At 36.2% G+C, this 11576-nt stretch overlaps 1 protein-coding gene across 2 annotated transcripts; it reads left to right on the forward strand.

Annotated features, from left to right (window-relative positions):
- The first annotated feature begins 4642 nt into the window (after positions 1–4642).
- Positions 4643–10213, forward strand: LOC109051964 (insulin gene enhancer protein isl-1). Of its 2 annotated transcripts, none has more exons than XM_042724517.1 (6): positions 4643–4935; positions 5573–5762; positions 6493–6752; positions 8123–8406; positions 8755–8922; positions 9062–10213. In XM_042724517.1, the coding sequence occupies exons 1-6, from the start codon at positions 4908–4910 to the stop codon at positions 9176–9178; spliced, it is 1047 nt and encodes a 348-aa protein (XP_042580451.1). In that variant the 5' UTR covers positions 4643–4907; the 3' UTR covers positions 9179–10213. The 2 variants fall into 2 exon arrangements, with proteins under 2 accessions (XP_042580451.1, XP_018924982.2); XM_019069437.2 differs by having other exon boundaries at positions 4650–4935; positions 8120–8406.
- Positions 10214–11576: the final 1363 nt, after the last annotated feature.

Below are 11576 nucleotides of genomic sequence, written 5' to 3' on the forward strand. Positions count from 1 at the left end.
GGAAATTATATTAAATGTGCTTCATACCATACAAGGCAACAAAAGAAACTTTAATTTTTGTGGAAAAAAATACTGTCTCATGCATTTGATTGAATATTATAAACAAGGTCACACTTTATATTAGGTTGCCTTAACTACTATATATACTACATTTAAATTATGCATTTGGTACAATGCACTTTTTGTGTACATACATGTTTTTACATTGTACTTTTAAAAAATACCTATATGTAATTAGATCTGTAATTAATTTCTGTAATTACATTTATGATTACACTGTTGACCCCTTACACCTTAACCCACCCTTAAACGTACACATACCACCAAACCTGTCCTTAAACTTACCCGCACCTTAATAGCAGCAAAAGTGTTTTGCAACACAATATGAACACAATAAGTACACTGTACTTATTTATTTATTTATTTGATGTAAGTACATGGTAAAGGCCACCTTATATGTGTGACCATAAACAAACCAGTAACAGACTCCAGCATGTAGCTGTTTGAGTTAATTAAAGCAAAATGATTAGTATCAGCCAAAGATCCTGAACAATCTGATACCCGTATGCCTCATCTGGCTGAGGAGGTTAATTAGAGAACAAAAGTCTATATTTTTTTTCTGTAGTGACGCATGATCGACAAAAAAACAAATAGAACCCTAAAAATGACAAAACTTTTGTGATATTTATTGGCTAGATAGGTCTGAAAAGGATGTAAATCTTATTCGATCCTTCAATTTTTCCTTGTTAGATCTTATTGTCTCCACATGTAGTAGTATAATTATTTTAATAATCAAAATACAAAACACAATGGTCCACTGCAAGCCGATTCAACATGCTTTTGAAATTATGTATAATCCAGCAGCTGACTTCACAGTGGTCCTCTGAAAAATTACATAAATGGGAAGAAAATGTGATCTGAAAGACACTGGATATGGCACCTGACAATGAAAAAAAATCACTGATTTCTCTGTCATTGTTAGAAGGCTCTTTTTAAAGCTCTGATTTTCCAGCTGAAATGTGTGTTTTTAGCACTGTAACTCAGAACATGCTAAACTGTAATCATAACGAGTCATTTTTAAAGGCGGAGAAAATCTAACGTGGACACATGCACATGCCGAAACACAAACATTAGTTGCTTACTGTGAAGAGGTCTTAGCTAGGAAAGAAAGCATTAGGTCTAAAGAAATGATGACACAAGCACATACACACACACGCTTGCACATACGCATGCAAAGCAGCTAAAACGCTGCTCCTGCCATTCATCTTGAAGGACTCCTGCTGAGCTGTAAGAACCGGCTACTGTTGCTGAGGGAGACTTTTGCATCGAATCGAACAACCTAAATTTACAAGCCCATTGAGACTTCTGCTCCTGAAAATGGCTAAGAGCACACGCTGCTGTGGTCTTTGAGAAAAACATGCTGCAACCATATAAACAATTCATTAAAGAAATCAATGAATAACCGGTGTCCTATAGTCACGCCACATGTATAGACATATACAGACACAAGTGTAAACATGCATCCAAGGTCTTCAGTCTGTGAGGTTGAGAGGTTGCTCAAAGCAGCATATCACAAAATAGATTTGCTCCTTCTCTTTCTTTCTTTCGCTCTCTCTCCTTACCAAGGGGACTAATGCATGCTATTGAACTGAATGACATTACATAAACCGTACTTTGTCAATAGCACACATCCTTCAGGTTGTGCTTTATCCTCCATTACCTCTCAGAGGCATTTCCAAATTCAGTCAGGCTGGTGAAGGTGATCAATGAAACCAGAGGTTAATGAGAGGTCAGGATGAGGGTCATACTTATATTCAGGCAGCAAACAACAAGATACTAAGATCCTGAATGATTATATTTAAGTGAGTTCTAACATTATCATAATTTATCTTATCTTGATATTATTAGCATTCTTATAAACGTAAAGAGAAATTATATAAAGGATTAAGGCTGTACTGTTAATGCGTGCGTGTGTGTCTTGTTTTCTTGTTTGGCTCATCTCTGAGCTGTTATCCAGTGATTATCATACAGTAAGGATTGCAGGTATTCTTGTTAAGAGCATAACACAGACTAAGATGACTTCTTTAAGCCTAAAAGCAAACAATCATTGTTCTGAGATGAGTGATGGATCTTTGTAGGATTTACATGTTTGGGTAAAGTTGTCATATTATGATCTGAGACATTACATTGTTGGATTTTAAGACCTAAGCACTTCATCTGAGCATTTGTTTTGAGAAGTTTAGTTTAGTTTGGGATGAGACTATTTTTGTATTTATGCATTTGAAATATGATGATTTGGGTGGAGCATTGCATTCAGGAAAAAAACGCATCAAAAAAGTTTACATTATAATATAATTGCACAAATGTTAGCAAATCAAGAATCACGCTTTCAGAGAAGCAGCATTGTAAAAATTGAACGAATTGTATTAATAAAGTGAAACATTAAATCTCTCTTATGAGGATATATTTATTATCATGTTTTTACTGACATAATGAATGTATTGTTCCTCTCTTATAATAACTGATTATAAGGGTGGGGGAAAAAAACAATACTTATATTCACACATAGGCCTACATACAAGCATTTGTAAAATGTCCAGCATTTTGGAAATCTTACTTATGAATAAACTTACCATGAATAATGAATAAATTCTACTGTCAAACAAGCAGGGATGAAAAGGCATTATAAAATGTGGTCATTACTGTTGATGAAGCATATGCCTTAAAAAAAATCTATACACAGTTTGCAGCAAAATACTAAAATTCTTGCTTACAGAAAATGTTTAATTGACAACATCAAGAATGAATGTTGTTGAAGTATACCTTCACAATATATTGTATTCTCTTGTTATGTAATTCCTTTTGATGCATGTGTTGCACTGAATACACATTGCATATCAGGCATCATTCTCTCCAAATATCTCTTTAGTTTTCTGCTGGATTTCAAAACAATGTTTTATGGATTTCATGAATTATGGTCACATTGTATTGTGCACCCATACAAATGCACTTACAAAAGCTGCTATCAATCTATCACTATTAAACACACACACACACACACACACACTCTTCAGTATCACCATGTTTTATGTAACATATTCATGATGTATTTATGTTCTTGGACATAGACTACAAATGCGAATTCAGTATTGCATGAAATTTGCCTCAAAAAGTGGAGTACAACCTGTTTGGGTTTTAAAAATATGTCAGCGTTGTCATTACCAAGGACCATAGTGCAAATGGTGTTCCTCAAATAACTGCAATTTATCGATAAGGTGCTTGATCTGAACTGTGATCTTGGCTATCTGAGAAACACCAGACAGAAGCATGATGGACCATTTGTTGCAGAAACAACGCCTTATTTGACATGTTTATTATTTATCAGATGGCTTTTAAATTCTCAAATACTTAATAGTTACCGGCCATTAACGTGTAATTGAAAATTTGAGCAGAATGAAGAGTTAACAATGCCAGCTCTCGCCCATGTTTCCATGTCTTTGTTTGGTGGTTGTGCTTTGGGTCGTGCTGCTAACACAAGAGGGCGTGTTTGTGTCTGTTATAGCGATGCTCTGCTGCCTGCAAACCTGCTGTCATATTCCGGCCACTTGTTTTGTCCTGTCCATTACTGTCAATAGGAGACTTACAAATTCGTTCAACTGTATTTTTGCATTTATTTCTTCGCCAATTTAAAATGCATCTATTTAGATTCTTTTTTTATTTTAAAAAATAAATCACCAGAGAGTGTTGGAATACAGTGCTAATCTCAATGAATTGGGCTGAAGTAATGGCGCAGAGTTTAACTTCAGTTACATTATCAGTACAGTTTGTAAAAGGGTCAGGAAATTCAGTAACTCTGTGCTATGTTCTGCCTGTTTGTTCAACCAATCCATCCCTTACATTGAGATTATATTACCACGTGCCTTGCGCAGTTTAAAACGGCCATTATCTGCAATTATGTGCTGTAATTGCATTTTAGTTTGAATAGCGACAACCCTGAAATGTGCCATCGATTTCAATCGTGTTATGCACCTCTGTGTGCAACTGCCTAAATAGGGATTTGCGCCTTTCGCTGTAAAAATCTGCACACTGGCCGAGGGAGATCCACTTCAGATGCCCATCGGTCCAAACAGAGATTATTTTGCAACTTTTACTTCACATAGCCTAAAGCAAGATTTATCATAACGACTTGGTAGCCTATAAAATATTCTACAACAATTTTCAGATTGTTTATAGCTAATATTTCATTTGCGTAAATAGTCTATTATTGAAATAATATGTAGCCTCTTATAACTATTATTTTAAAACAGGTTTTTCAAACATGCTAGAATATCTTGACTAAAAAGGGCATCAAAATTGAGACCGATTCCTTTTAAATAAACATTAAAGCCTAGATATTAAATAAGCAATGATATAGTTTTTTTTTTCTGTTTAATCATCATCATTATTACTTTTAATTTTAACATATTTTGGATCAAGTCTATTTAATTCGAAGCTGCAGAAATTAGAGGAAAAAAATGTATGAATGAAATAAGAAAAGTAAATGCAACAACTCGTCGTACTGGGCTCCGAACAGCTGGTCTTCTTTCCATAACCAATCAGCTTCTCATAAAGGTGACGTATGAGTGTCCTACGTCAGACCAAAAGAGAGAGAGAAGAGCTGAAGCCGACGGAGTTTGACAGAAGGAGAGAGAGAGAGAGATAGAGACAAGAGTGGGCCATCAATACTGTGACCAAGCACAGGAGCTCAACACACACCCCTAACTCTAATCGCAAGCATCTCGATTCCGGGAAGTCCTGCTACACCTCGAACCCTCTGCCACTTTCCCACCTTCTCAGATCAAAACAAGGGCACTAAGGGCCTTCTGTCCGGTTTTAAAGTGGACCTAACACCGCCTTACTTTATTGACATGGGAGACATGGGGGATCCGCCAAAAAGTAAGTTATGCTTTAATGTCTATATGTGTGTCTAATGACACTTATATTGGCGATTTATTTTCAACCATGTGCCTGTATGCCGATCATTTCATTTGACTTTAGTAGATGGTTTCGCGTTGTGCAAAAGTTAAAAAGTTCTGAAGAGACCGGAGGGATCGTGACAAGCCGGTGTTACAGGGGCTGACACCGCTCTTCCTCACTTTAAATCACTACAAAATTCCTGACCATTTCATTTTTGTTAGTTTATTATTAATTATTATTATTATGGTATTGCTATTATTATAGTCTATGCTATTTATAATAAAAGCCTAATAATAATTAGGCTATGTCGATTCAAATTATATTCCATTTTTCGGTTATACACCGTTATTATCAGCATCCAGGATTGTTTTTATACATGCCAAACGTGTTTAAATATATGTTTAATCCTACACACGAGTTATAAAATTTTATAAAATTTGGAAATTAGGACATTGCAAGACGTTTAGGTTGTATAGTGTTATAGTTAAAAGAAACATTATATATATATATATATATATATATATATATATATATATATATATATATATATATATATATATATATATATATATATATATTCACATAATTTGAAACATCCTGTTTTCTTTTCAATCAGAAAAGCGTCTAATCTCGTTGTGTGTCGGCTGTGGGAATCAAATCCATGACCAGTATATTCTGCGCGTGTCCCCGGACCTGGAGTGGCACGCGGCGTGTTTGAAATGTGCAGAATGTAACCAGTATCTGGACGAGTCCTGTACGTGTTTTGTGCGAGACGGAAAAACTTACTGTAAACGGGACTACATCAGGTAACGCAGATCAGTTAGGTCATGTTTTACTTTTCGAGTGTGGATGACTGAATGACAGTAACCTCTCATTATTCACTGGTGCATTATAGCAGCATGCTGTCATTCATGTTTTTTTTTTTTTTTTTTTTTTTTTTTTTGGACAGCACCTATATGCTAATCTCCTGTCTTAAATGAGTCTGCAGCGCAATTACTCGACAATTATTGTGGAGCTTTGTTCATATGTAACCTATTGCAATGTCCCATGTAGCTGTACGAAATTTTATCGCAATATTTATTTATTTATTGACAGTAATGTAGCATTATTTTAATAGGACACGTTTTTGTGAAAGACAAACACAACTGTGGAAAAATAATATCCACAATACGTTAAAATGTCGTTGTTATTATTATTATTATATTTGTTATATAATAATAGCCCAATAATAATAATAATAATAATAATAATAATAAAGCAAACGAATTTTTATAATTATAAAGTCGGTTAATTATTTACTGAATAAATTATATTATGGTTGTATTTATTTTGACATGGCATTTGTTGTTTTAATTTAATTATGTGAATTTCATATCGCCATATATTATTCAATATTTTATAGGCTATATATATATATATATAATATATATATTATATTGCTGTCATATCCAGTAACTGTTAAAACTTATTAGCTACGCTATTTATTTTTTACTCAAACATTACACATTATAATGTAGGCTACTTTTGGTGTTTCAGGTTATACGGGATCAAATGTGCTAAATGCAACATCGGTTTCAGCAAGAATGACTTCGTGATGAGAGCACGCTCGAAGGTTTATCACATCGAGTGCTTCAGATGTGTGGCGTGTAGTCGGCAGCTCATCCCAGGAGATGAGTTCGCTCTGCGGGAAGACGGGCTCTTCTGCAGGGCTGACCATGACGTGGTGGAGCGGGCAACAATGGGTGCTGGTGACCCATTAAGCCCATTACATCCGGCGAGACCTTTACAAATGGCAGGTAGGCATAGCATTCTACTACAATTTACAAAGCGCTGTTTGCTCAAGAACTCGGGGATTATTTGTCTTGGGGGATTTCAATAGACATAAAGCTCCTCTAAATATTTAGTTTTCTTCTTTTTTTTTCCAATATAAAAAAGAGATCTATGATGAAATCATACATTACTAGATTGAGACTTATGATGAATAAATGTGGTGTGATAACAAGGCGTGAATTATGTTATTAATAAGCTAACCAGTTTGTGGTGCTTTGACAGCATAACTCGTTTTTTCCCCTATTTGTCTGTTATTGAATTCAGCTATTCATGCATGAAATAGATATTCTCTGCTGATTAGAGGCCAACCACGCGACAATGTCAGCTTGTACATGCACTTAAGAAAGAAATGAGATCCTTTCACAAATAAATAGCTACAAAGAAAATGTCATTTTGAATGTTTATATATTATAGAATTCGAAATACGCGATAATGTATTAGCTGTGTGTGTGCGATTACGATACCATCATTTGACAGATTTATTTTTTAAATGTATTTTAATTAAATCAAAATGTAATATTGAAGCACGTGTTAATACTCCACATTTAAAGGCCCTTCAAGTAAAATAGGCTTCGAGTGTTTAACTTAGAAATCACCCAATCATTCTGCATTTAAATTAAGGCATTTTATTTTCCCATAAAATAATAAATTCAATAATATAAACCATTTCAAAATCATTTGTTAATGCAGGTTTATTAAAAACCAGCTGCTTTTAAGTAATGTCATGGGCAGCACACCGCGCGTACCTTATTATTTAAAATTTAGAGGTATGCACAGATTGCTTTAATTAAGTGTCGTAAACCTATCTGGGTCATACTCGCCCTCCAAATTTACTGCATCCAGCAGGAACATATAATTGCCAGAACAGGGATTGCAACCATGGCTGCATTTCAATTTTGTTAAAAGGATAGGGTACTCTCTTCGCCATAATAAAGAATTAAGAATTTCATATGTGACGCAGCAGATTTCGAAAGAAATATCTAAAGATAATATTTTTACGCATATGGAGAGATTTCCTCTCGTCACGACCCCGGTTTCGTAAGTAGACCATCAAATATATTCATAGAGTATGGGAAAACTAACACTCCGTTCTCATAAGTGATCATTTTTAATGTATTATTAAAAAAAATGCTGTTATTATTATTTAATAGGCCTATTATTATTTTCCATAAGTAGGTTACCTCCACCTTAGACGGGCCTCGCCTCGGGGACCTCAGACTTATCCTAATAAATTACGTGACAGGATATATTTGTAGTCTTCACGCATCCCAAGCATTATATGAGATCTCTTTGCATTTAACAATAATTTTTTTCTGTTTCGTTTTTCTTGCAGCAGAGCCCATTTCGGCACGTCAGCCTGCGCTTCGACCTCATGTGCACAAGCAACCTGAGAAAACAACCCGCGTCCGGACAGTCCTCAACGAAAAACAGCTCCATACCTTGAGGACTTGTTACAATGCCAACCCTCGACCCGACGCCCTCATGAAAGAGCAGCTCGTTGAGATGACGGGTCTCAGCCCGAGAGTCATCAGGGTTTGGTTTCAAAACAAGCGCTGCAAGGACAAAAAGAGGAGCATACTGATGAAACAACTCCAGCAGCAGCAACCCCACGACAAAACGGTAAGACTAGTGGCGCTTCAGTCGATAAACAACAACAAAAAAACCCATTCAACTCCATAGTTATTTTATTTATAAAGAAGAGCCACTCGTAAGTTTTACGCGTTTGCAGTTTGACGGGCTACTGTAAATATCTTAAAGCATGTAGGCTTTCTAAAAATAAAGTTTGTATGTATATTCAGAACTTACAGATATTATCTGATCTTAAAATAACCATGGCTATTTAAGTTATGGTCTCATTTAGAACATCCAACTTCTTGGATCGTAAGACTTGAGATGGAACGTTTCTGTAATGCGGCCTTTGAACTCTATTTTTGACTGCAAATAAATTATTGCTGTGGTCATCTGCAGAACATCCAGGGGATGACGGGGACTCCAATGGTGGCGACCAGTCCAGAGAGACACGACGGTGGTTTGCAGGCAAACCAAGTGGAGGTGCAGAGTTACCAACCGCCTTGGAAGGTCCTGAGTGACTTCGCACTGCAGAGTGACATCGACCAGCCTGCTTTCCAGCAACTGGTGAGTGCGCACAACCGTGCGTAAACGACATGATAGCTGCAACCGCCGCATTAAAACCACCGCTAATACTATTATTAATCATTATATAATTAATAATAACAATTATAAATAGTAATAGCCTACAATTTGCATGTTTTAGGTGAATTTTTCTGAAGGAGGACCAGGCTCGAACTCTACGGGGAGCGAGGTCGCCTCAATGTCCTCGCAACTGCCTGATACACCAAACAGCATGGTAGCGAGTCCTATAGAGGCCTAGGCGAGTGGATTATCTCCTGCACCTGAAGTTTGGCAAAGAACGTGTCCGGGAACCAATCTCAGAGAGAGGCTCGTGAAGTTTCTTCCATCCCTATTTCATTTAGGGCCGCTCCTGAATAAAAACCCATCCACCAACTGCACGAGGCCTCTATATCGAAACAACCCTTGGTCGTATATTTATACACTGTGATGACAATCATGGGATTTAAACACACTCCAACCGAGCAAGACCAACGAGTGTTGCGAAAAGACCATTTAAAGTTGCAAACTCCTGCAAAAGTGGACCCATCCGGCGCACATATTCACACACCGACCCTGACATGATGATTGCAGTGCTCCGCGGCCGAGTGGACCTGGTCGGCGACACTTTTGCCAAATACCCCTCCACGTTTTTTTTTTCAACTTTTATGACAAATCATTGGACCTCTACGGATATAAGTCGCAAGAGAACTAAATCTAATATACATTCATATAGCCTACTTTTGTGCGCAACGTGAGTAGCCTTTAATGAAAACATGACTGTTTATTCTGTTTCTATAAGAGATCGAAATGGACCAATTAACTGAAAGAGTATGGCAGCCGATTACAGTTTTGTTATATCATATGGTCTCTTTTCAAACATCAAGCCCAAGTAGGCTACTAAAGCATTGCAACAAGGTATAGGCTACCTCTATTTTGCCACAAGCTGTGTGGGAATTTCATGTGTTCGTGTCCGTCCAAGAACTTTTTTCTTTCCCAAAGATGTGTATAGGTTTAAGTTAAGTAAATATGACTGATTAGCTCTGGAGGTTTCGTTTTGTTCATGTATTACAAAATATTTTATTATTTATTGTCGAAAGACATGCCACTTTTGTGTACTTTTAGGCTACGTGCTGAAGAAGTAAAAAGGAGGAAAAGAATATTGTCGACTCCGAATGATCTATCATAACTGACGTGTCCTGTCGTTTGATCAAAGACTGATGTAAGAACAACGCCATATGTAGACTTATCTTCAGGATATTTGATCAATAAAAATTTGACGTGTACTGTAAGTAAACGGTCGGACACGCGGAGCTTTCTTTAATGTTGCCATTTTTGTAGCTTTTATGTTTCTCGCAAGACAATTTGAGGGTTGGCCGTTGTAATATATCAGCGTAAATAAGGAGATTAAGCAAGATACAACAAATCAGTTGTTGTTTGATCAAATAATGTGGTTAACGGCACTGCAGGCCAAAGCACTCTTAAAGGGACAGTTCACCCAAAAATGACAACATTAACATATTTACTTTTTATATACTAAGAAAGTATTTATACTATGCATTGAATCACTGTGTGATTGAGAAAGAGAAAATCAAGAATTGCTGACATCAGTGACTCATTTGCCACACTGACCTGCAGTGAACTTGTTAAAATACAAGCAGTTAAGAAACAGAATTAAACCTCAATCTCAAACACTCCAGACTTTCAGGAAATCATGTCAGGTGCTGGTACAATGACCTTGACTATTCCTCTTTACATGACCGATCACTATGGGCATTATTCTTCTCAGCTTTCAGGCTTCCTTTGTGCAAACAGTTGTTGCAAATTGAGTTAATTTAGATACTCATCATGAATATGGTAGACCTATTCAATACTATAAATTACCTTATTTAGAATTAGAAATCTTTGATTCTTTTATACTCTACCTACCACAGGAAAAAAAAAATGCTTAAAGATAAAAACACAGTAAAGAGGGGAGGTAAAGTATAGCTATTTTTGCTTTTTCTATTTTCATTTTTTATTTGCATTCCAATTAAAAGTAAATTAAGGCAAACTGAATTAAGAACAAAACGTATAAGACTAAGACAACATGTCAACATTACATTAGGAATAATTGAAGACGTAGCAATATACTAGCCACGAGATGGTAGTACATATAAGACACAAATGAACCGCAAAATTTTACTCTTTTGTAAATGTCTAAAGCTCTTAATATTACATAACTTTACAAAAGGTGACTTCTTAACTGGTTTTCAAAAAAGTAAAAAAAAAAAAAAATTGACACTTCTCTTTCACAAGCAGGCACGCACGCACGCACGCGCACGCGCACGCACAACACACACACACACACACACACACACACACACACACACACAGTCTGAGTAGCTATCCTTGTAGGGACTCTCCATAGGCGTAATGGTTTTTATTCTGTACAAACCGAATTTTCCATTGCCCTACACCAAACCTACACCTAAATCTACCCCTCACAGAAAACTTTGTGCATTTTTACTTTCTCACAAAAAATAAATAAATAAATAAAAATAGCTTCTGTAAATAAAAATTTATAAGCTTCTGTACCCATAGGGACCTCAGTTTAGGTCCCCACCATGCCACGAGTCCCCATGAGTCTGTGTGTATTCAGGTTTTAGTCCTCACCAGGA

The sequence above is a fragment of the Cyprinus carpio genome, chromosome B5 (assembly GCF_018340385.1).
Source record: "Cyprinus carpio isolate SPL01 chromosome B5, ASM1834038v1, whole genome shotgun sequence".
Classification (NCBI taxonomy): Eukaryota; Metazoa; Chordata; class Actinopteri; order Cypriniformes; family Cyprinidae; genus Cyprinus; species Cyprinus carpio.

What these genes read in the sequence shown, in the direction of transcription:
- LOC109051964 (XM_019069437.2), top strand. Translation starts at nt 4,908, where the DNA reads ATGGGAGACATGGGGGATCCGCCAAAAA. An exon ending in AGCAACCCCACGACAAAACG is followed by an intron (nt 8,407 to 8,754) that starts GTAAGACTAGTG and finishes GGTCATCTGCAG; the next exon opens with AACATCCAGGGGATGACGGG. An exon ending in AGCCTGCTTTCCAGCAACTG is followed by an intron (nt 8,923 to 9,061) that starts GTGAGTGCGCAC and finishes TGCATGTTTTAG; the next exon opens with GTGAATTTTTCTGAAGGAGG.